This window comes from Ahaetulla prasina, chromosome 16 (assembly GCF_028640845.1).
Source record: "Ahaetulla prasina isolate Xishuangbanna chromosome 16, ASM2864084v1, whole genome shotgun sequence".
NCBI classification, from domain to species: domain Eukaryota; kingdom Metazoa; phylum Chordata; class Lepidosauria; order Squamata; family Colubridae; genus Ahaetulla; species Ahaetulla prasina.
In genome coordinates, this window is record NC_080554.1 from 5,992,745 (window position 1) to 6,018,499 (window position 25,755).

The window sequence follows — 25,755 nt, forward strand, 5'->3', positions numbered from 1 at the left end:
CTTCGTTGGAGCATTTGCAACTTCTGGTGGCAAACTGTTCCACTGATTAATTGTTCTCACTGTCGGGAAATTTCTCCTCAATTCCAGGTTGCTTCTTTCCTTGATTAGCTTCCATCGATTGCTTCTTGTCTTGCCTTCTGTTGCTTTGGAAAATAAGTGGACCCCCCTCTTCTTTGTGACAGCCCCCCAAATATTGGAAGACTGCTATCATGTCCCCCCCTAGGCCTTCTTTTAATTAAACTAGACATACCCAATTCCAGTAACTGTTCTTCATATGTTTTAGCCACCAACAATCATCCTTGTTGTTCTTCTCTGCCCTCTTTCTGGAGTCTCCACATCTTTTTTACATTTTGGCGACCAAAACTGGATGCGGCATTCCAAGTGTGGCCTTACCAAAGTATTATAAAGTGGTTGTTAGTGTTCCAAGTAACGCATCCGCCAAAAACAGAACTCCGAGGCAGGTAGATTCCTCAAAGAACGTGTTGATTGGATACATCATATCAGCACAGCTGGTGAAAACCAACTCTAAAAGTTCCCGCGATTTCCCCCTAATTAAAAGAACAAATATTTCCCTCTCCAGGTGTCACGTTGTCTAATGAAAGTTGCTGGGAGGTTGCTTGGCCTCTCCTCTCCTCCTTCACTCAGCATCTGTCGGGATGACCTTGGTTCCCACAGGAAAACGTTTTTGTTTTGACTGGTAGCCGGTCTATCTACTTCCCCCTCCCTTTCCCCTTTCTTTCAAAGTTCATGGCAACTATGAGGCCAGAAAAGATGGCTTCAGCCAGGTTCACTTCAGAGATGACAGTGGTATTAACACTTCATGCAACCTTGATTCTGTCCCTCGGTTAATGCAGCCTAGGTGTGCCTTGGTTTCTTTGGGGCATGGGATTGCCTACCGAGTGTCACTCACAAAGCATCCCTGGCTTGCTCCTGAGTTGCCATAGTCCAGGGTGGATGTTAAAACTGGCGAAGCTTCACAGCAGCCAAAGACAGATGCACCTTCCCCACTTATCTCCCTCAAGGCTGTATCCCAGGGATACCTCCAGCAACCAGAGGGGAGTGACTTCTACAATCCGCAAAATTGCTCTGTTGGAGAATGTGATTGATGACACACCCTGGAGGGAACGGGAAACAGAGTCATAATTGGAGCATAAATTACGTACGGTCAGAGGTGGCTTCACTTGGAAACTTGCTAACATAAAGCTCCTAATAAATAACTGGATTCCTTTTGAAGCTTGGCTCCAGACTCAAGATTTAATTAGGGCGTCTGAGACTCACTTTTGATTGCAGTGAGATGTACTGAACGAGATTCTAACTCGTGCCCGTTTCTGTGGTTTTTTTCCACCGAGCAAAATCTCTGCTCTCCCCAAAGCAATAAAAGGTGATTTATTTATTTATTTTTGGCTTGGGTTGCCCCTAAAACTCTTTCCCCCCCCCACCCAAAAAATCTTCTTGGAAAGTCAAATGAAAAAAGCTTTCTTGCAGAGGGAGACCAAAAAGCAAGTTTCTCTTGAACGAGAATGGCGAGAAGTTGGAAAGAGCACCACTAGGGGACACTCGTGCAATAGCTGAGTTGCAGGTTCCTATCCTGATTTCACACACACACACACACACACACACACACACACACACAACCCCTTGGCGCCACGCCTGCCGGGAGCCATCGGAGCTTAGTTGGGATTATCAGCCAAAGAAATCTATCGTGGATCAGTCTCCTGTCTGATCTTTTTTGTCGAAATGATTCCAATTGGAAACTGGCAGCAGCAACAGCGAGGATCTTGCGGGGTGGTGGCGGAAGGGGGGCTGACCTCCCTGTAAGTTAAAGATGATATAATTGCATTTGGGACCTGCTTTTCTTTTTTTTCCACACGATGGGCTGGTTTTGTCTGAAGATCGTTCCAGCATTTTGCCTGGTGATAAAGAGGAGCTGAATTTGCACCCTTAATTTCCTCCCGTGAAATTATCTTGATGTGGGGTGTGTGTGTGTGTGTGTGTGTGTGTGTGTGTGTGGAGTGACTTGAAGAACAAGCCAGCATTGTACCAAACTGGCTGCTGGTTATGTTGCAGGGTGGAAGTGAAGAAACATAGAAAAATAGAATGATAGATTGGAAGGGACTTCGGGGTCTTCTAGTCCAGTAAAATTATTAACGTTGCATGTATGAATACGTCAGGAAAAATTAAGTAGGGAGAAGATAAAAAAAAAAAGAGCTGCCCTGGGATTATATGGCAGGCCACGGTGAGAAAAAAAGCCAATTATTATCCAATTTAGAAAGTAATTGTAGAGCAAGGGTGACATGCTTCCGGTTCGCACCGGATCACCTGATCCGGTAGCGATGGTGGCAGGTGGTTCGGAGAAACGGTAGCAAAAATCCCTGGCCCTGCCCCCTGTCCCGGCTGAGCCGCGCGATCATCAGAGGGCTTTTGTTTTTACTTTTAAAAGCATTTTTTCTTCAGCCGAAAAAATGCTTTTAAAAGTAAAAAAAACAAAAAAAACTCTGATGATTGCGCAGCTCAGCTGGTATCATCAGAACCCTTTAAAAGCTTTTTTTTAACAACCTCTTCGGCCAAAGAGGTTGTTAAAAAAGAAGCTTTTAAAAGGCTCCTCTGGCGATCCCAGCTGAGTTGCCTGATTGCCAGATCCTTTTAAAGGCATTTTTTTACAACCTCTTCAGCCGAGGTTGTAAATAAGGGAAGAGGGCCCACAGAGCCGGTAGTAACAAATTTTACATTTTACATGTTCATTTCTGTTGCTAAAGGTAGAAGACATTGTACATTTCGACCGGAGACACACTCCTAAATCTATTCCTTCAAATTTCCGAATCTCTCTGTTATTAACAGAATAACAGAGTTGGAAGGGACCTCGGAGGTCTTCTAGTCCAACCCCCTGCTCAAGCAGGAGACCCTACACCATTCTGGCCAAGGGGCTGTCCAGTCTCTTCTTGAAAACCTCCAGTGACGGAGCACCCACAGCTTCTGGAGGCAAGCAGTTCCACTGGTTAATTGTTCTCACGGTCAGGAAATTTCTCCTTAGTTCTAAATCGGAGCTCTCTTTTAACGTTTGCTCCCCAAGCGCTGTAGAAGCCTTGTAGAAGACTCTTGATCCGTGGCACCTATCATAAGTAGAATGGCCTGAAGATCCAACGTAAGCGTTGAAGATTCTCCTGGCCTCCTAACAAAGCTTGGCGCAGAATAGTTAGAACTGCAGTGAGGCGGAAAGATTATGTCAGCTGCTCAGAACAGCAGAAAGGAAATAGAAGGGAGTAAATTGGTTGTAGCAGATAGAAATATATCAGTGGGTTTTAGACGCTGCGGAAGGAAGAAGTCCATCATTCCAGGTGGCGGGACTGGAAAATGTTTGTCTGGTCTACAGTGAGAATATAGCAAAGGGGAGGCTGATCATTATTACCACTAGTTGGCATTATCTCTTTCCCCTTACTGACAAAGAATTCTTCATTGGTTGTACCATTGTGAGAGATTGTGTATCTAGGGTCTGGGCAAATTCATAAGATTATTTACCAAAACGTTCTACCTGTAAATGAATACTTTAATTTCAACCCTAATAAACACAAGGGCCATCAATAGATTTAAACTCAGTGTAATTTGCTCTAATCTTAATTGTAGGAAATACGACTTAAATGTCTGGAACACTCTACCTGATCCTATTGTTAGTCTCTCTCTGACCCCCATACCTGTTGTGTTTCGTCCAATCTCACCTCAGCCGGGGTCTTCTTATCTGCTTCCGAACACGGAGGAATGTTCTAGTATGCCTCCCGGCCCCAGCCCTGGCTCCATGCCCAGACAGGCTGAAGAGGAAGAAATACCTCCAGCCCCCAGCTCTGGCTCCATGCCCAGGCAAATGGAGCAACTAGACCCCTCCCCCTCCCCCACAGCATGTGAGCCTGAGGGAGGTCAATTGTCAACAGCTGCCGACTGGAGTGACCCTCGCGTCAGAAGACTTGATAGGCGGAGGCAACAGAAGGAAGGGAGGGGCAGGCCTGGATAAGTGCTGAGTCATGGAGCCACACCCCATGGCCTATATAAAGGATCTGCTTTCTGGCATTCTCTGAGTCAGGCAAAGTCGAACATATCTTGCTGAAATCACTTTCTGGTCTCCTGCCTGCCCTGAGGACTTTGCTAGGACTTTGGCAGAGCTGCAGAGGCACACCTGATTCGGATTTCCCTGACCCGGCCGTCAGCGGAGGAGTGGGACACGACAATACCTTTTACCGTAAACTGTCTACCGTGGACCTTTCATGTTTCTTAAGAGGTCCCTATGGGGGTGTGCATAAGCGCAACAGCGTGCCTACCGTCCCTGTCCTACTGTCCCCAATTATATGTAATCATTCGATCTTTTTATGGCTATGTTTTGCCAATTTATATCGTCGTTTTTGGGGGGCCAAATTTTTTTCATGTGTCCATGTCTGTGTTTACTCTGTTACTTGTTTTTTTTTTATTTGTTGACAAACAAACAAACAAATAATAACCCAGGGGTGTCAAACTCGATTTAATGAGAGCTGCATCAGTGTTGTGTTTGATCTTGGAGGGCTGGGGGTGGGGGGCATGGGGCATGGTCATGGGTGTGGCCGGGGGGTGGGCACACGGTCATGGTAGGTGTGACATGGGACTTGTGTCGGGGGCACCTGTGATGGCCAAGTGCTAAGGCAGGATTTTCCCTGAGACCCTCCCTTACTCTCATTATAATCGTCCTTCCTTCCTTCCTTCCTTCCTTCCTTCCTTCCTTCCTTCCTTCCTCCCTCCCTCCCTCCCTCCCTTCTTTTTCCTCCCCTCTTCATTCCCCTTTCTTCTTCCTTGCCCTCTTCCCTTATTTTTCCTTCCTTGCTCTCTCCCCATCTTCTCTTCTTTTTCTTTTGTCTTTCCTCTTTCCCTTTCTCCTTCCCTTTTTCTGCAATTCTCCTTTTGTTCTGTTTTTAGTTTGTTTTGCTAGCCCTCTTCCCAGCTCCATTTTCACTAGCATATGGACCATGGGCCATCCAACCCTGCGGACCAGATCTAAGCATCCCGTGGGCCTTGAGTTTGACACCCCAAACCAAATGTTTTTTTTTTAACTTTTAAAAGCATTTTAAACAACCTCTCAGCATTTTAAACAACCTTTCAGCCGAAAGTGGATTTAATTCTAAATTCTGGATTTAGAAAATTTAGTTCTAAATTTTCTAAATCCAGAATTTCAAGTCTGGTGGCATAAGGTATCTTGTTGCGAGCGGAGGAGTGGAGGACTCTTCTTGTGAAATATTTCTGGACACGCTCAATTGTATTGATGTCCAATATGCAGTGTGGGTTCCAGACAGATGAGCTGTATTCGAGAATTGGTCTAGCAAATGTTTTGTATGCTCTGGTTAGTAGTGTAATCTTACTGGAGAAAAAGCTACTGCAAGATTAGGTTTACAACCCTTAATGCCTTTTTGGCGATGTTGTTACAGTGGGCTTTGGCATGTAGATCATTTGATATGAGTACTCCAAGGTCCTTGACAGAGGGAGGGTCATCTACAAGGTTATGTCTACTTAGCTTGTATTTTGTGTTCTGATTCTTTTTGCCAATGTGTAAGACGGAGCATTTGTTGGTTGAGATTTGGAGTTGTCAATTTTTTGATCATTCCGACACAAAGTCAAGGTCTTTTTGAAGGGTAGCAGCATTGAAGGCAACTGTTGTTTAATTTACAACTCAGCTTCGCAAAGGAAAATTCAAGAGCAAAACCAAGAAAACAAATAATGAAATGAAATTTAAAGGGCAGCTTTAGAACGGAGGGTCAGTTGTAGCGTAAGATAATAAACCTGAATTGTATTAAAGCCAGAATTCCTAATCGATCTGAATAGGCGATAGCTGGCTTTATAGCGGTATCAAGTTGGGAGAAAAAAGAAGGATTAACCCAAAATCAAACAGAATTGATCCATGTAAAAATGAACTCTCTTGTTTGGTTCCTGGCTGGCCTGGTTAAAATCGCGGATTATATGTTGGATAAGCAATATTGCAGCAGCTCAATTAAACGGAGTTCAAAGGCTTTAATTAATTCCTGCAATCTCCCAGCAGGATAGAGAAGCGAGCAGTTTCGCCCAGGGAAACCCTGCGTTATTATCTCACCAGTGCACAGAACTGTTAAAAAAAGAATCAATTTTTTTCCCCTCCCCTAGCTGGTATTATTTGTCAAGGAGGAAAATCCTCAAACTTGGAATCCAAGGCGTTTTAAATCAGAATTTGACCCAGTTTAGGAACTGGGTCCAATTTCTTCCCTCTCTCCCGTTGCTGGGGAAGATGGGAAAGGTGATCTAAGCACATCTGGTAGAGGAGATTGGAATCCGTGTAGTGATCACCTGCGGATTATCGAGAGATCCGGCGGCTTTTCCTACCTTCTCTCCAAGGTCCCATTTATAGCAGTTGTCTGCAATAGTGGCTCCTTGAAGTTTATGGCCGTATTGGCAGGAGACGCTTACTCTTGGCACACAAGGAAGAAGGGGTTCAGGTTGAAGAAGGCTGGAACCATTGTGATAAGAAGGGATTTGATACAGGTGGCGAAACTTGTGGTCTTCCAGATGTTGCTGAACTATAATTCTCCTCACCCACTGGGAGCAGGGGGTCAGGATATTAGAGCCTTCAGCAAAGTTTGGAGAGTCAATGGTTTTCCCACTCCGAGCCATCAAGAAGCAACTATCATGTTTCTTTCTTTCTTTCTTTCTTTCTTTCTTTCTTTCTTTCTTTCTTTCTTTCTTTCTTTCTTTCTTTCTTTTTCTTTCTTTCCTTCCTTCCTCCTCCTTCTTCCCTTCCTTCCTTCTTCCTTCTCTCTTCCTCCCTCCAAATCTTTCCTCCCTCACCCACTTGGTCTCTATGAATCCTTTCCTCCCTCCCTATGATTCCTTCCTTCCTTCCTTCCTTCCTTCCTTCCTTCCTTCCTTCCTTCCTTCTTCCTTCTCCCTCCAAATCATTCCTCCCTCCCTCCCTCCCTATGAATCAATCCTTCCTTCTTTCTTTCCTTCCTTCCTTCCTTCCTTCCTTCCTTCCTTCCTTCCTTCCTTCCTTCCTTCTCTTCCTTCGTCCCACAATGCTCTTTCCTCAGATTACAAAATTCTGCATCCCATTTACCTTTACATCAAACAATTCCTTGTATACAACTTGGAGTGATTTTAAGGTTCACCCCTTTTCTTCCCCTGCAGTCCATTCAAACCTGAGCTTTGAAAACCCACCATCAATATTCCCCTCCTCCTTTCGGCTCCCCTTTATTTATTTATTTATTTATTATTTATTCATTATATTTATATTGCTGCCTGTTCGCCCAGCTTTTGCTGCTGGGTTTCTTCAAAAATACCCAAAGGAGTTGCTGATTCACTCAAAACCATTATGCTTTTGAGCTTGGCACTCGCTCCTTGGTTTCTCATCTCAGCGAGCCGGGTTTTTAAATCCCTGTCTTTGGATTTCTAAAGATGATTTAGGGAGGAATTCAGCCTTACCCAAATGTTCTCCCTGGCCTCAACCGAAAATCAAGAACTTCCTGATAAGTTGACGATCTCTAATACTGACTTATTTCAGAGTAAAAGCCTATTGTTGTTTCTGAGGACTCTGCCATGATAGGATGTTGGCTTTCTGAACCATTTGGAATGGTTGATGGCTGGTGGTTGCTACTAGCGGACCAGGGTTAGCTTGAGTCAGATGGAGATACAGGGAAAACCACTATGATAATCCACAAGGAAACGGGAAAAATATGAGTTTTGGAGGGTCTCATTCTAAGGGACCAAGGGAGTGATGGGAGAAGTTTCTATTTTTTTTTAATTTGAATTTATATTCCGACCTTCTCCGAAGACTCAGGGCGGCTTACACAGTGTTAAGCAATAGCCTTCATCCATTTGTATATTATATACAAAGTCAACTTTTTATTGCCCCCAACAATCTGGGTCCTCATTTTACCTATCTTATAAAGGATGAAAGGCTGAGTCAACCTTGGGCCTGGTGGGACTTGAACCTGCAGTAATTGCAAGCAGCTGTGTTAATAACAGTCAGACTTAGTCTGCTGAGCCACCAGAGGCCCATGTATTTGATACATGCAGAGCTAATGAGAGAACTAGTTTGGTTTAGTGGTTAAGGCACCAGGCTAGAAAGTGGGAAACGGTGAGTTCTAGTTCCATTTTAGGCATGAAAACCAGCTGGGTGACTTTGGGCCAATCACCAGGAGACGGGGAGTTCTAGTCCTGCCTTAAGCACGAAAGCCAGCTGGGTGACTTTAAGCCAATCACCAGGAGATAGTGAGTTCTAGTCCCACTTTAGGCATGAAAGCCAGCTGGGTGACTTTGGGCCAATTACCAAGGGCACATTGCCTTTTGAAAAAGCACTTTTGGGTACCATGTTGTTGGTGCATAACTCCTGATTTTTCCCCTCCCTTCTTTTTCTCTTTCTCATCCCTTCTTCGTCATCCATGACCTCCTTTGCCTTCGCTGCTCTTTCTTCCAGTTTATTTTTCCTGCCCGGTTCAGTTTCTGGCTTGTGATCCTGGAATCTGACGGGAGGCCAAAGAGAGAGAGAGAGAGAGGCTGGTGGGAAACATTGATTAGACTCATTGCTGTGCTGAAGTTGTTTTGTTTGTTTGCGTCTGATTTTTTTTGGAAAATCTTTAACCACAGTGCTTGGAGAAAGCCCCTGGCAATCACCCAACATTTGCTATCTCTCCAGATAACAAATCAGTTTTGAATCTGGGATTTTCACACTATCAACAATGTGGGCTGTTTTGCCCCAGGCGGGATAATTTTCACAAACAAATTTATTACCGTAGCATATTTGCAATGTCTTTCCCCTCCCCCGGTATTATAAAATACAGACAGTCCTCAATGTACGAGCGCAGTTGAACCCAGAATTTCTGTTTGCTGAGCGAGAAATTTGTTAATTTGAGTTTCGTCCCCTTTTGATGAGTTTCCTTGCCACGTCGGTTAAGGGAATCGCTGGGGCTGTTAAATAGAATAGAATTTTATTGGCCAAGTGTGATTGGACACACAAGGAATTTGTCTTGGTGCATATGCTCTCAGTGTACATAAAAGAAAAGATACGTTCATCAAGGTACAACATTTACAACACAATTGATGGTCAATATATCAATATAAATCGTAAGGATTGCCAGCAACAAGTTATAGTCATACAGTCATAAGTGGAAAGAGATTGGTGATGGGAACTATGAAACGATTAATAGTAGTGCAGATTCAGTAAATAGTTTGACAGTGTTGAGGGAATTATTTGTTTAGCAGAGTGATGGCCTTCGGGAAAAAACTGTTCTTGTGTCTAGTTGTTCTGGTGTGCAGTGCTCTATAGCGTCGTTTTGAGGGTAGGAGTTGAAACAGTTTATGTCCAGGATGCGAGGGGTCTGTAAATATTTTCACGGCCCTCTTCTTGATTCGTGCAGTATACAGGTCCTCAATGGAAGGCAGATTGGTAGCAATTATTTTTTCTGCAGTTCTAATTATCCTCTGAAGTCTGTGTCTTTCTTGTTGGGTTGCAGAACCGAACCAGACAGTTATAGAGGTGCAAATGACAGACTCAATAATTCCTCTGTAGAATTATTAGAATGAGTAGAATTATTAGAATGAGTAACACGGTTGTTAAATGAATCTGGTTCCTTCGTTGACTTTGGTTTGTCAGAAGGCCGCGAAAATTGGTCCCGTGCAGGGTTGAAATCTACTTAACTTCCCTACCGGTTCGGAAGTGCGCGCTCGGCGTGCTTGCGTCACATGCGATTTTGGACCCTCTGCGCATGCGCAAAGCCTTCTGCGCATGTGCAGAGGGTCAAAAACAGGTTACTTCCTGGTTAAAGCCAGGAAGTAACAACGTCCGAGTGGGTGGGCGGAGCTCTTTGCCGCTGCTACCAGTTCACCGAACCACACACCGCCGCCGCTACTGATTCGCCCAAACTGGTAGCATTTCACCTCTGGTCACGTGACCGCAGGACATTGCAAGCGTCCCTAAATGTGAATCCGTCGTCAAGCATTCCAAATGTAAATCACATGAGCGTGATTGCGTTGCCTCCAGAGTTCTTTTCTTGGACCTTTTCTACCCTCCCCCCCAAAAAAGTTCTGGGAAGATCATAAGTATGAAAAACGGTCGTTCGTCACTTTTTTCAGTGCCGTTCCAAATTCAAACGGTCAGTAAATGAACGGTCGTATATCGAGGGCTACCTATAATGCAAGCGCCCACCAAAGCAAATAAAAAGCAAATAAATGGGGGCTATTTAGAATAGAATAGAATAGAATAGAATAGAATAGAATAGAATAGAATAGAATAGAATAGAATAGAATAGAATAGAATAGAGAATGTGGAATGGAATGGAATGGAATGGAATAGAATAGAATAGAATAGAATAGAATAGAATAGAATAGAATAGAATAGAATAGAATAGAATAGAATAGAATAACAGAGTTGGAAGGGACCTTGGAGGTCTTCTAGTCCAACCCCCTGCTCACGTAGGTGTTGTGTCTCGTCCGATCTCACCTCAGCCGGGGCCTTCTTATCTGCTTCCGAACACGGAGGAATGTCCTAGTATGCCTCCCGGCCCCAGCCCTGGCTCCATGCCCAGACAGGCTGAAGAGGAGGAAGTATCTCCAGCCCCCAGCTCTGGCTCCATGCCCAGGCAAACGGAGCAACTAGACCCCTCCCCCTCCCCCACAGCATGTGAGCCTGAGGAAGGTCAATTGCCAACAGCTGCCGACTGGAGTGACCCTCGCGTCAGAAGACTTGATAGGCGGCGTCAACAGAAGGAAGGGAGGGGCAGGCCTGGATAAGTGCTGAGTCATGGAGCCACACCCCATGGCCTATATAAAGGATCTGCTTTCTGGCAGTCTCTGAGTCAGGCAAAGTCTAAACATATCTTGCTGAAGTCACTTTCTGGTCTCCTGCCTGCCTTGAGGACTTTGCTAGGACTTTGGCAGAGCTGCAGAGGCACGCCTGATTCGGATTTCCCTGACCTGGCCGTCAGCGGAGGAGTGGGACACGACAGTAGGAGATCTATACTAGGGATTCGAACCGCCGAACTGTTGAACTTTCTGATCGACGAACTCAGCATCTTAGCCACTGAGCCACCTAGTCAGGGTTAGTTTTTTGTAAGAAGAGATTGGACAACCGTTTGTTTGAAATAGGTTTTCTCCATGAGCAGGGGGCTGGACTAGAAGACCTCCAAGGTCCCTTCCAACTCTATTATTCTGTGATTCTTACGAGCTGAGCATTAATCAGGGAGAAAGATGAGCTGCCTGCATTCCGGCTTCTTCAGAAGTCTAATCTTTTATGGTCATTGTGTTGGATTCTACTGAATCATCTCATTCTAAACGTATCTTTTTTTTTTAATATCCTAAGAGCCATTGATTCTCCACTTCAGGGCAAAGGACACCAATAGATTATCCTAAATCATCCTAATCCTAATTTATCCTAAATTAGATGGCTCCTAGAATGCTGGCCTTCAGAAGCTGTGGGTGCTTCATCATTGAGGACTTTTAAGAAGAGATTGAGCGGGCACATGTCTGAAATATTAGACTAATAATTAGAATTATTAGAGGTTGGACTAGAACAGGGGTCTCCAACCTTGGTCCCTTTAAGACTTGTGGACTTTAACTCCCAGAGTTCCTCAGCCAGCTTTGGGAGTTGAAGTCCATAAGTCTTAAAGCAGCGGTTCTCAACCTGTGGGTCGGGACCCCGTTGGGGGTCGAATGACGATTTGCCAGGGGTCGCCTAAGACCATCGGAAATATGGGAAGTATACTTGTGAGTCGAAGAATCGCGCTCCAATGGTTGACTCCACAAGCCAGCTGCAGGCTCTTCAAATCGCTAGCCGAATTCGGCTTCAGGAGCGATGAATTAAAAAAGAGAGAAATCTTTGCTCTGATGTCTCCCTCTCAAGCCAGCTGCAACCACTCCCAATCGCTAGCCTAATCTGGCTTCAGGCGCGATAAACTTAATAGGGGAGGAGTTTCCGCTTTAATGCCTCCGTCCTCAAGGCAATCGCAAGCAGTTCAGATCGCTAGCCAATACGGCTTCAGGCGTGATAAATTCAAAATGAAAATAATTTTATGGTTGGGGTCGCCACATTGTGGGGAATTGTATTAAAGCGGTCGCCACATTGTGGGGAATTGTATTAAAGGGGTTGCAGCACTATAAAGGTTGAGAACCACTGTCTTAAAGGGACCAAGGTTAGAGACCCCTGGACTAGAAGACCGCCAAGGTCCCTTCCAACTGCTGGGGGCCTCCTTCCGCTGCACCAAAGAGAGTATTTTAACTTACTGCACCTGTGTATGGTTTGCCAATTGCACAGTGGCAGATAGGACAGCTCTCCAGAGGGTCAATGTCACTGCCCAGAGGATCATTGATTGCCCTCTTTCCCTCTTTGGAAGAGCTTTATAGCTCCTGCTGCCTTAAGAAAGTTCAAAACATCCTTAAACATCCATCTCATCCTGGATCTCATCCTTTTTTTTTTTTGAACTATTACCATCTGGCAGACAGTACAGGACACTAAAAACAAGGACAAATAGGCTGAAAAACAGCTTCTATCCCAGGGCAATAACCATATTGAATTCTACGGAATAGTGCAATATCAGGTTTTCAGTTTCAATTATATAGAATGTAAAGGATACCTGTCTGTGTTTTTATTTTTATAGTTCAAATGTACACTGAAGACGGCATTTAATTTCCTTGTACCATGCGCCATGACAATAAAGTAAACTAAACTCTGTTATTCTATTAATAACAGAGAGATTCAGAAATTTGAAGGGAAAGGTTTAGGAGTATATCTCCAATCGAAATGTATAATGTCTTCTACATTTGGCGACAGAAATGAACAAGCACATCCAATACCTCTACAATTACTTCTTATTTCCAAATTGGATAATAATTGGTTTTTTCTCACCGTGGCCTGCCATATAATCCCAGGGTAGCTTTTTATCTTCTCCCTACTTAAATTTTTCTTGACGTATTCATACACTCCACATTAATAATTTTTTACTGGAGATAAGCTTGTGCCTGGGTTTTATTCCCAAATGCTAACAAGAGGAATGGCTGTGCTTTCCTTCATCTCGCAGCCTGAAGGAGCTACAAATTCTGCAGCCTTGGCAAGGAGATCAAACAGAGCGCCAAACATTTGATGGATGAAAAAGAGTCGCTTGCTGTTAAGACGAGGAATCAAAAAAAATAAAAACCCAACAAAACAACGTGTTTGTCAGTGAGATTAAGGCCGACCTCAAAGGCCCCGGGAATATGAAGTGACTGCTTTGGTGTTTTGAGAAAGTGTTAAACAGGGTGGAGGATCGACTCATCCACTTGGGTTGTGAAGGTTGAACCCTGGAAGATCGCTGATCATCATCCTCTTTTAATAATTCTGTGTGGGGTGGACAACTGAGTCTGGGCAACTGAATGGAGCTGTTGAGTGTTTACTGGCCAGATGCCCTTCCCTGTCGCCAATGCGGAGTTTTGTTCAGCAGATATATATCTCAATGTGCCCAGAGAGAGAAATATCTGCTTCTACCTAGGATCGAACTCGCAGCCTCCTGATTGTGAGGCGAGAGCTCCACCTCTAGGCTGCCGCACCACTCACCCTGGGAGATTGCTGATAACCATAGAAAATTGAACTGTCCGTACAGAATAAAAAAAAAAAAGGAAAATGAATGCTTCTAGCACTGACAGCCCCTCAAGTACTGGAAGAAGGCTATCATATCACCCTAATCCTTTTCTTTGCTAGAGTGTACATACCTAGATTAGATTAGATTAGACTAGATTAGATTAGATTAACAGAGTTGAAAGGGATCTTGTAGGTCATCTAGTCCAACCCCCCGCCCGAGCAGGAGACCCTACACCATTTCTGACAAATGGCAGTCTTCTTGAAAGCTTCCAGTGATGAAGCTCCCACAACTTCTGTTCCATGGGTTGATTGTTCTCACTGTCAGAAACTTTCCCCTTATTTCCAGGTTGAATCTCTCCTTCATCAGTTTCCATCCTTTATTCCCCGTCTGGCCTTCAGGTGGCTTGGAAAATAGCTTGACCCCCTTCCTCCTCTCTGTGGCAGCCCCTCAAATATTGGCTATCCTGTCTCCCCTGGTTTTTCTCTTCACTAGACTAGCCAGGCCCAGTTCCTGCAACCGTTCTTCGTATGTTTTAGTCTCCAATCCCCTGTTTGCTCTTCTCTGTAACATAGTTCCCTTATTTGTTCATCGTAGGGTTTAAAATAATCAATGATGATATGTTACGATCAAGTGTCAGACCAGACTCTGGTTCTTCAGACAAGGCCTCTGTGGCTCAGACTGCTAAGACAGTCTGTTATTAACAGCAGCTGCTTGCAATTACTGCAGGTTCTAGTCCCACCAGGCCCAAGGTTGACTCAGCCTTCCATCCTTTATAAGGTAGATAAAATGAGGACCCAGATTGTTGGGGGGCAATAAGTTGACTTTGTATATAAATATACAAATAGGATGAAGACTATTGCTAACATAGTGTAAGCCGCCCTGAGTCTTTGGAGAAGGGTGGGATATAAATGCGAATAATAAAAAAAAAAAGGCTGGTTCACACAACATAACGCTTTCTTACCACAAGCTGAATCATCATTGCCCAACCTCCTTCGGCCTATTTTAGTTGGTTGGGCGCAACCCAACTGTGGAAATTCCAGAAGGTTCCTGGAGGAAGGAGAATGCCTCTGTTTTCGAACACATTTCTGCATCTGAATAGCGGCTGACTCAGAAAGGACAGCTGAGGTTCATCCATTTTTAATCCGGCATGCCATTCCCCAGCTGAGTCCAGACATCCCGAGAACTCCTGAATTGGGTTGGTCTCCTGCATTAGTTGAAACTATCTAGAAGGGGGAATAAAAATATATATATTTTTATCGGGTGGCTAAAAAAGAGTGGGTGGCTAGAATTTTAGGAGGGCTTAATAACAGTAACGGAGTTTGGAGGGACCTTGGAGGTCATCTAGTCCCACCCAGTGGGTGCACTGGAGATTGTCAAGACTGGACAATCATTTCTCTGAGATGGTATAGGGTCTCCTGCCTTGAGCAGGGGGTTGGACTAGAAGACCTCCAAGGTCCCTTCCAGCTCCATGAGTCTAAGAACTTTCCCCCTCCTGTCAATTCTATGTCAAAGGAACACACTGTATAAATATTTTTTTTTAAATTGCTGTCCATAGTGCTGAATATCTTTTCTTTTTTATTCCTTTGAATTTTTCTCCAGCACTGAGTCATGATGCTCTGGGCCTTTTCTGATTCATGGCTTAATGTTTCAACCGCAATCCGGTAGTGTATAGTTGGATTCATGCATCGTATTTCCCAACTATGCTAAACATCTAAAAGAAAACAGGCTAAGCTTATTTAGAATCAGCTTTGGTTAGTATTTTGGTATGCTCTGAATCTTTTCTTTTTTTATTATTATTATTCTATAGCTGTCAGGTCCTAAACCAAGAATGACACATGAGCCTTCCAAGCTGAGTTCTTTATTATTATTATTATTATTTATTATTATTATTTATTAAATTTGTATACCGCCCTTCTCCCGAAGGACTCAGGGCGGTTCACAGCCAATAAAATACGAGAATACATATAGCACAGGTTAAAAATGGTATAAAAAACTAATTCAATATATGGCCTAAAATTTAAATACAGTTAAAAACCCCGTTTTAAAAACCCCCAATTAAAACCCCATTTTAAAACTACATTTAAGCTAGCCCTGCACGCTGAAACAAACGCGTCTTCAGCTCGCGGCGAAAGGTCCAGAGGTCGGGGAGTTGGGGAGTTGACAAAGCCCCGGAGGTAGCTCATTCCAGAGGGCAGGGGCCCCCACACACCCGTAGACAAAAGGGAATGGGATAGGTAGGAATGGGTTTCCTGCTTGAGCAGGGGGTTGGACTAGAAGACCTCCAAGGTCCCTTCCAACCCTATGATTCTATGTTCTATTCTGCAGGAGTCTCTCCAGATTGGCAGCCTCACCTGAGAAAGATTAGATAAGTCTCAAAGGCACTTGGGGTGAAGTGGAGATGAGTCAGACTTAGCCTATTCGTGTTCACGTAAGGAATCTGAGCTACTTCCCTACTTGACTCCTGCTTCCAACTCTCCAGCAAATGCCCACCAATGGAAAAAAAAAACCGCTTCTTACTACCCCGAGGGCAAGAAATGCCAGCCAGCAAGAAGGGGAATGCTTTATGAGAAAGCCCCTTTCAACTCCAGCCTTTTAGCATCGTTTTAAAGAATTCATAAGCCGCAAGGCTCTGATGAATATTTCATCGCCGGGGAGAGAGAGAGCCGAGTGGTTTGCTTTGGTGCGCCGTTGGCGCGCGTGGGTTAAATGACCACCTGCCAGCCATTGGAAGACGGTGCCGGGTGAAGCTCCTTCCAATCAGACTTTGCAGGAAAGAAAGAAGGGAGAAAGAGAGAGAGAGAGAGAGAGAAACAGAGAGAGAGAGAGAGAAACAGGGACAAAGAGAGAGAGACACACAGAGAGAGAGAAACAGAGAGACAGAGAGAGACACACAGAGAAACAGAGAGAGAGACACGGAGAGAGAAACAGAGAGAGACAGAGAGAAACAGAGAGAGACAGAGAAAAACAGAGAGACACAGAGAAACAGAGAGAGACAGAGAGAAACAGAGAAACAGAGAGACAGAGAGACAGAGAGAGAGACAGAGAGAAACAGAGAAACAGAGAGAGAGAAACAGAGAGAAACAGAGAGAGAGAGACAGAGAGACCAGGAACGTTGCCCATTCCTCTCCTTGATCATGTGCGTGAATCCTTGGAGCCCCCAGAAGCGTTTTGTGCCTCTCTGTCCCTCTGCTGCACGGATAGCGATGCAGATCTGCCTTCTCCACTAGCATGGAGCCATGCCTCTACAAGAGGGGGGTTGTTCCACTGCGCAGCTGTGTTGGGGTGTGTATAGATGTCTGGAGGTGTGTGTGTTGTGTGTGCGTGCGTTGGAGAGACGGGGGGGATGGTCCATGCCTCCATTGCTGAACTCCACAGCCCAGGATTGCGATGAGCGGAAGGCCACCCGGGGAGGAAAGTAAACAGAGGACCCTCCTCCCTCGTTCCACGGTGAACCTCGCCGCTAGACAAGATGGCCCGGTCGAAGCTGAAGAAATCGCCTTCCGACAGCAATGCGCATCACAAGAGCATCCCTCCGCTGGCCACAAGCGAAGATGTGCCGGGCATCAGCCCCCTGTTGCCTGTCCGGCGGCTGGGATCCGTGGGGAGCGAGATGGGACACAGGTACCGCAGCCCCGCGAACGCCTCTCTGGCATGCCAAGGTTTTCCGCCCCCCACCCCACCAGCCCTCCCCGCCCCCCCCCCCGCCCCGTCCGAGCGAATTGAGCAGCATTAAGCAAGGAGCAAATCAAAAAAAAAAAAAGGGGGGGGGGTTGAAAGTAGATGAAAGATTGGGGAAATAGGAGGTCCCTTGTTGGGATAAACCACCCCTGGATTGCTTGCACTGGGTTTTTCCTCTTCCTCCCTCCCTCTCTCTGAATCCTTCCTTCCTTTGTTCCTTCCTTCTTCCCTTCCTCTTTCTTTCATTCTTTCTTTCTTCCTTTCTCCTTTCCTCTCTTCCTCCCTCTGAATCCTTCCTTCCTTCTTCTCTCTCTTTGAATCCTTCCTTCCTTCCTTCATCCCTCTTCCTTCCTTCCTTCCCTCCTTCCTTCCTCTCTTCCTTCCTCCCTCTCCCTCTGAATCCTTCCTTCCTTCTTCTCTCCCTCTTTCTTTCTTTCTTTCTTTTTCTTTCTTCCTCTTTTTTCTTCCTCCCTCCCTCCCTCTGAATCCTTCCTTCTTCTTCTCTCCCTCTGAATCCTTCCTTCCTTCATCCCTTCCTTCCTTCCTTCCTTCCTTCCCTCCTTCCTTCCTCTCTTCCTTCCTCCTCCCTCTGAATCCTTCCTTCCTTCTTCCTCTTTCTTTCTTTCTTTCTTTCTTTCTTCCTCTCTTTCTTTCTTCCTCCTCCCTCTGAATCCTTTCTTCCTTCTTCTCTCCTCTGAATCCTCCCTCCTCCTCCTCCCTCTGAATCCTTTCTTCCTTCTTCTTCTCTCCCTCTTTCTTTCTTCCTCCCTCTGAATCCTTCCTTCCTTCTTCTCTCTCTTTGAATCCTTCCTTCCTTCCTTCATCCTCTTCCTTCCTTCCTTCCTCCTTCCTTCCTCTCTTCCTTCCTCCTCCCTCTGAATCCTTCCTTCCTTCTTCTCTCCCTCTTTCTTTCTTTCTTTCTTTCTTTCTTTTTCTTTCTTCCTCTTTTTTTCTTCCTCCCTCCCTCCCTCTGAATCCTTCCTTCTTCTTCTCTCCCTCTGAATCCTTCCTTCCTTCATCCCTTCCTCTTCCTTCCTTCCTTCCCTCCTTCCTTCCTCTCTTCCTTCCTCCCCCTCCCTCTGAATCCTTCCTTCCTTCTTCCCTCTTTCTTTCTTTCTTTCTTTTTCTTTCTTCCTCTCTTTCTTTCTTCCTCCCTCCCTCCCTCTGAATCCTTTCTTCCTTCTTCTCTCCTCTGAATCCTCCCTCCTCCTCCTCCTCCCTTTTCATTTGGGAGCTGTAAATTTAGGGTGCCAACCTCAACACCCCACCTCAACACCATCCAACAGAGGAATGCTTGTGAACAGGAATGGGGACTTCAGCCTTTCCCCCTGCCCAAGCTGCATATACAGATTAATATAGTTTAATATATAATATAATAATGTAATATATTAATATAAAGAGGATGGTAGAGGACAGGAAGGCCTGGAGGAACGTTGTCCATGGGGTCAAAGATGGGAAACCATGCCTCACTGTTTCTTCTCCTGATCTTTCGGCTGGTGCTTTGATGCAGCATCTTTGCCAATGGAGGGGGGGAGGGAGGTTTAAGCAACCTTAAGAAGCATCTGCCTTTAAACAAACCCTTCCTGGGATCCAGGATTTCCAGCCCTCGGCTTGGGCGGTGCAAAAGGAGGGAGGAGGAGAGGGAAGCACTAGAGACCCACTGCAGTTGGAGTACACACACACACACACACACACACACACACACACACACACACACACACACACAATCATACAGGGACAAAAGAGGGAGGAACGCCAGGCCCTTTTCTTCGAAAGAAGTGGCATGTGTATGTGGGGTGTTTTATTTTGGTCGGGTTTTCAAAGAACGCAGCAGCAGCAGCAGCGTGCTCTCGAGGTGCAGAGAAAAGCAAAGGAGTTGGTGCTTCGCCCCTTCTTTCCCCCCCCCCTCTTCCTCTGCTCTTGGTCATTCCTGCCTCCTCCTGACCCACTCCAGCCTGCTCAGTCTTCCCCACCCACACCAATAATTCCCTTCCCTTCTTCATCAAACACCGTAAGGCCCTGTCTTTGCTGGCCCATCACACTGATGTGCCCTGTGCTCATTTTTTCCCCCCCAGTTGCATTGATGTCAAAAGATGCAGGGTGAACAGGGAACAGTTACTTAACCCAGCAGGGTTTGCTTTCTTCTTCTTCTTCTTCTTCTTCTTCTTCTTCTTCTTCTTCTTCTTCTTCTTCTTCTTCTTCTTCTTCTTCTTCTTCTTCTTCTTTCTTCCTCTTCCTCTTCCTCCTCCTTCTCCTTCTCCTTCTCCTTCTCCTTCCCTCCTTCCTTCCTCTCTTCCTTCCTCCCCCTCCCTCTGAATCCTTCCTTCCTTCTTCCCTCTTTCTTTCTTTCTTTCTTTTTCTTTCTTCCTCTCTTTCTTTCTTCCTCCCTCCCTCCCTCTGAATCCTTTCTTCCTTCTTCTCTCCCTCTGAATCCTCCCTCCCTCCCTCCCTCCCTTTTTCATTTGGGAGCTGTAAATTTAGGGTGCCAACCTCAACACCCCACCTCAACACCATCCAACAGAGGAATGCTTGTGAACAGGAATGGGGACTTCAGCCTTTCCCCCTGCCCAAGCTGCATATACAGATTAATATAGTTTAATATATAATATAATAATGTAATATATTAATATAAAGAGGATGGTAGAGGACAGGAAGGCCTGGAGGAACGTTGTCCATGGGGTCAAAGATGGGAAACCATGCCTCACTGTTTCTTCTCCTGATCTTTCGGCTGGTGCTTTGATGCAGCATCTTTGCCAATGGAGGGGGGGAGGGAGGTTTAAGCAACCTTAAGAAGCATCTGCCTTTAAACAAACCCTTCCTGGGATCCAGGATTTCCAGCCCTCGGCTTGGGCGGTGCAAAAGGAGGGAGGAGGAGAGGGAAGCACTAGAGACCCACTGCAGTTGGAGTACACACACACACACACACACACACACACACACACACACACACACACACACAATCATACAGGGACAAAAGAGGGAGGAACGCCAGGCCCTTTTCTTCGAAAGAAGTGGCATGTGTATGTGGGGTGTTTTATTTTGGTCGGGTTTTCAAAGAACGCAGCAGCAGCAGCAGCGTGCTCTCGAGGTGCAGAGAAAAGCAAAGGAGTTGGTGCTTCGCCCCTTCTTTCCCCCCCCCCTCTTCCTCTGCTCTTGGTCATTCCTGCCTCCTCCTGACCCACTCCAGCCTGCTCAGTCTTCCCCACCCACACCAATAATTCCCTTCCTTCTTCATCAAACACCGTAAGGCCCTGTCTTTGCTGGCCCATCACACTGATGTGCCCTGTGCTCATTTTTTCCCCCCCAGTTGCATTGATGTCAAAAGATGCAGGGTGAACAGGGAACAGTTACTTAACCCAGCAGGGTTTGCTTTCTTCTTCTTCTTCTTCTTCTTCTTCTTCTTCTTCTTCTTCTTCTTCTTCTTCTTCTTCTTCTTCTTCTTCTTCTTCTTCTTCTTCTTCTTCTTCTCCTTCTCCTTCTCCTTCTCCTTCTCCTTCTCCTTCCTCTCCTTCCTCTTCCTCTTCCTCCTTCTCCTTCTTCCTCTTCCTCTTCTCCTCCTTCTCCTTCTCCCTCTCCCTCTCCTTCTCCTCCTCCTCCTCCTCCTCCTTCTTTTGAAAGGGGGAGGAATAAACCCTTTTGGAGCAAGTGGGGGGAGCTCCTTTCCTCCATGAATGCTTGGGGGAGGGGAGGTACGGGCTGTGCTGCTAACAAGAAGGCGCAAGAAGCATTCTAGGCCTTTAGTGATCTTGGCCTTTGGTGTCAGTAGAGACTTCGTAGCCCTTCCCCTGTGAATCCTCCTTTTGTGGAACAAAGAGTGCATAAAATGAAAGAGACAGTACTTTCTCTGTTTCTTTTTCCTAGGAGGCAGGTGCCAAAAATAAGTTGGGGTGGAAGGTTGCTTTGAAGAATAGAATTGGAAAGGACCTTGGAGGTCTTCTAGTCCAGGGGTCTCCAACCTTGGCAACTTTAAGACTTGTGGACTTTAACTCCCAGAATTCCTTAGCCAGCAAAGCTTTCATATCAGCAAAGCTTTGCTGGCTGAGGAATTCTGGGAGTTGAAGTCCACAAGTCTTTAAAGTTGCCAAGCAGGAGACCCTCTACCATTCCAGACAAAAATGGTTGTCCAATCGCTTCTTAAAAACCTCCATGGATGGAGCAACCCATGTCTTCTGAAGGCAAACTGTTCCACCCGATTGATTGTTCTCCCCGCCGGGAAAGTCCTCTTTAATTCTAGGTTGGCCTTCATTAGTTTCCATCTGCTGTTTCTTGTCTTGCCTTCTGGTGCTTTGGAAGATAAGTTCACCCCCTCTTCTTTGCGACAGGCCCTCAAATACTGGAACGTTGCTATCATGTCACTCCCTAGTCCGTCATAGCCCCTTGGACTTTGTTCTAAGCATGTCTGAATGGTGTGTTGGAGGAGCTAGGCTTCCGTTGACTCCCATCTATCTGTCTTAGACCCTGTAGCTCCAGTGCTCGCTCTCTTTCGCTCACCAGTAGCAATTTCTCCATGCGGTACCACGATAGGCTGATACCACGTCTTGTCTTTGACTGTCTTGGTGTAGCCTCTGCTTCCTGTTCACTACAGTGATTCATGACCCAGTAAGGAGTTACTTGCATAACAAGCATCATATTAAGACGGCACTGACTGCTTGAATTCTCATCCAGTGTGATGACTACAAGGGTGATGGTTACGTTGACGTCTGTCAACCGAAATAACCCCATAAAAGAGAGTATTTGTAGCTCAGAGTTGAACTGTGGTGCTCTCTGAGCTTGCTGGTTTTCTTGCAGACCTTTCAGGACCCAACTAGGAAACATCATCAGTGCTAAAAGAGAGTGAGGTTTCTGGAGAGGAGGAGGAGGACTGTGAGGTCCTTGGTGCTCTCTGAGCTTGGTGGTTTTCCTGCAGACCTTTCATGACCCAACTAGGGAACATCATCAGTGCTAAAAGCGAGTGAGGTTTCTGGAGAGGAGGAGGAGGACTGTGAGGTCCTTGGTGCTCTCTGAGCTTGGTGCTTTTCTTGCAGATGTTTCATGACCCAACTGTGGGACATCAACGCACCCCAATTTCTGTGTAACGTACTTCTTATGAGCATGGACCCTAATCCTCTTCCTCCATGAGTAATTCAAAGTCTAGGATCCGCTGTTGAAAGGCCAAGCAGTGGAAAGCAACATGTGTCTTTCCAGATGTTGAAGGGTTGGTTCTTCTCACCTTCTCTTTCTGTTTGCCACTGAGGGTTTTGAATTCCTTGTTTTCAATTCCTTGACAAAAATTTCCCAGTCCTGGAGTAAACGATCCGGCTGGCCATATACAAGACAAGCAGGACTTCACCTCAGTTAACCACTTTTGAGTTGAAAGTATTCTGGGAATCTTATCCATGAGTCTGCATGGTTGGTTGAAGGTTCAGTCTGTTGCACAAACCCAGAGCATTGGACTAAAAAGAGTAAAATCTCCCCGCCAAGTTGAATTTTATTCCTCTCTTCTTGATAGCAGTAAGAAGTAGCTTGCTATCAACTCCTTGCAAATGTAGCCTATAACCCTGAAATTTCCTGGTATCTCATAAAAACAAGGACCTCTCAGTCCTGCTTAGCTTTTTGGGATCAGGAAAGTTGGATCATAAGACAGGCGGAGCGCCAAAGAATGGAGGCCTTTGAACTCTGGTGCTGGAGAAGACTCCTGTGAGTCCCTTGGACTGCAAGGCGATCCAACCGGTCAGTCCTAGAGGAGATCAACCCTGACTGCTCTTTAGAAGGTCAGATCCTGAAGAGGAAACTCAAATACTTTGGCTACCTAATGAGAAGGAAGGACTCCCTGGAGAAGAGCCGAATGCTGGGAACGATGGAGGGCAAAAGAAGAAGGGGATGGCAGAGAACGAGGTGGCTGGATGGAGTCACTGAACCAGTAGGCATGAGCTTAAATGAACTCCAGAGGATGGTAGAGGACAGAAAGGCCTGGAAGAACATTGTCCATGGGGTCACAAGGGGTCGGACACGACTTCGCAACTAACAACAACAAAAGGTAGTTACGGTGATAGCTGTCTAGTTGGGACAATTGTAGACCAGACTTATTTTTTCTCTCTCTCTTTATCTGGAGGACTTTACTGTCCATGGCATCGAGGATGAAACCTGTACTCCGTGCAGATGTCGTTGGACGCAATCCAGCAACATCTGGATGCCCGCAAGTCTCTCTGCTCACTGCTGAATCATTCATCCGCTCAAACTGGAACAAGCTTCTGCAAAAAAGGAGGAGATCGGAACTGGCAGGGTTCAAGCAGAATCGATAGTGAGCTGTTTGTCTTCCAAGAAAGGCTTCGCTCATTCAGTTCGAGTATCTTAACAAAACAACACAGCTGGAAGGGACCTTGGAGGTCTTCTAGTCCAACCCCTTCTCAGGCAGGAAACCCTTTACCATTTCAGACAAATGATTGTCCAATCTCTTCTTGAAAACCTCCTTCTTTCTTTCTTTCTTTCCTTCCTTTCTTCCTTCCTTCCTCTTTTTCTTTCCTTGCTCCCTTATATCCTTCCTTCTTTCCTTCCTCCTTTTCCTTCCTTCATTTCCTTCCTTCCTCTTTTTCTTTCCTTACTCCCTTATGTCCTTCCTTCTTTCATTCTTTTTTCCTTCCTTCCTTCCTTCCTTCCTTCCTTCCTTCCTTCCTTCCTTCCTTCCTTCCTTCCCTCCTTCCTCTTTTTCTTCCCTACTCCCTTATATCCTTCCTTCTTTCATTCCTTCATTTCCTTCCTTTTTTTTTTAATTTGCATTTATATCCCGCCCTTCTCCGAAGACTCAGGGCAGCTTACACTATGTTAGCAATAGTCTTCATCCTATTTGTATATTTATATACAAAGTCAACTTATTGCCCCCAACAATCTGGGTCCTCATTTTACCTACCTTATAAAGGATGGAAGGCTGAGTCAACCTTGGGCCTGGTGGGGCTTGAACCTGCAGTAATTGCAAGCAGCTGTGTTAATAACAGACTGTCTTACCAGTCTGAGCCCCAGACGCCCATTTTTCTTTCCTTATTCCCTTATATCCTTCCTTCTTTCCTTCCTCCTTTTCCTTCCTTCCTTCCTTCCCTCCTTCCTCTTTTTCTTCCCTACTCCCTTATATCCTTCCTTCTTTCCTTCCCCCTTTTCCTTCCTTCATTTCCTTCCTTTTTTCTTTCCTTATTCCCTTATATCCTTCCTCCTTTCCTTCCTCCTTTTCCTCCCTTCCTTCCTCTTTTTCTTTCCCTACTCCCTTATGTCCTTCCTCCTTTTCCTTCCTTCATTTCCTTCCTTCCTTCCTTCCTCTTTTTCTTTCCTTCCCTCCCTCCCTCCCTTGATTCCTTGATTCCATTACAGATGGAAAAATGTCACCTTCTCCAAATCTTGATTGGCATCTTATTTGTAAACACGGTCTCTTTCTGACACACAACCACCAAATTGTCGAGACACACACTTTCTCCCCCGGTGGCACGGCAACTGACAACCCACCAGCGGACTCCAGATGGAGCTGTGAAGTGTGAATGTCCCGCCTTTTGTTCCATCATCCTTTCTCAGTCGTGTGCAGCCTCTGGTGTCTCTTTAGTCCCAGATGGCTTTTATGGTATCTGAGAGCCAGATGGAGGAAGCTTCCGAGAGCTGGTAGTCCTCGGCTTACGATCACAATCAAGCCCGAAATTTCAGTCACTAAGCGAAACGCCGGTTAAGTGACTTTTGCCCCGCGTTACCACCTTTCTGGCCACGGTCATTAAGTGAATCGCATTTGTCAAGTTAGTAGCCTGGTTGTTAAGTGAATCTGACTTTGCTCATCAGAAGGTCGCAATAGAATAGAATAGAATAGAATAGAATAGAATAGAATAGAATAGAATAGAATAGACAGAGTTGGAAGGGACCTTGGAGGTCTTCTAGTCCAGCCCTCTGCTTAAGCAGGAAACCCTACACCGCTTCAGACAAATAGTTATCCAACCTCTTCTTAAAAACTCCCAGTGTTGGAGCATTCACAACCTCTGGAGGCAAGTTGTTCCACAGATGAATTGTTCTAACTGTCAGGAAATTTCTCCTTAGTTCTAAGTTGCTTCTCTCCTTGATTAGTTTTCACCCGTTGCTTCTTGTCCTGCCCTCAGGTGTTTTTGAGAATAGTTTGACTCCCTCTTCTTTGGGGCAGCCCCTGAGATATTGGAAGACTGCTATCATGTCTCCCCTAGTCCTTCTTTTCATTAAACTAGACATGCCCAGTTCCTGCAACCGTGCTTCATACCTTTTAGTCTCCAATCCCCTCATCATGGGATGAGAAGCGAAACATCTTCAAAGAGAAATCAGAAAGTCCAGTTACCTCTTGGGGGGGAAAAAGCACCTTTAGGACAACCATGTTGACGGAGAATCTCCGTAGACATTCATCCCAGCCGGAGTTTCAGGACTGCAGTTACTTTCCATAGAACCGAGGCTGGGCAAATGCAATTAAGTCTGGGGGAAAAAATGAAGAACGGCTTATCGTTTCAAGCTGACTTTAAATCAC

The 25,755-nt window shown here is 45.5% G+C and overlaps 1 protein-coding gene across 7 annotated transcripts in view; it reads left to right on the forward strand.

Moving 5' to 3' along the window:
- The window catches only part of KCNT1 (potassium sodium-activated channel subfamily T member 1), a 121,337-nt gene that overhangs the window by 35,762 nt on the left and 59,820 nt on the right, over positions 1 to 25,755 (forward strand). Inside the window, exon 2 of one of the 7 annotated variants that reach the window (XM_058159474.1) lies at positions 16,959 to 17,204. The exons of the other annotated variants lie outside the window; for them this stretch is intronic. Coding sequence (XP_058015457.1) covers positions 17,053 to 17,204 — 152 coding nt within the window. The 5' untranslated portion in view covers positions 16,959 to 17,052. The remainder of the gene's footprint in view (positions 1 to 16,958; positions 17,205 to 25,755) is intronic. 7 annotated transcript variants of the gene reach the window in all.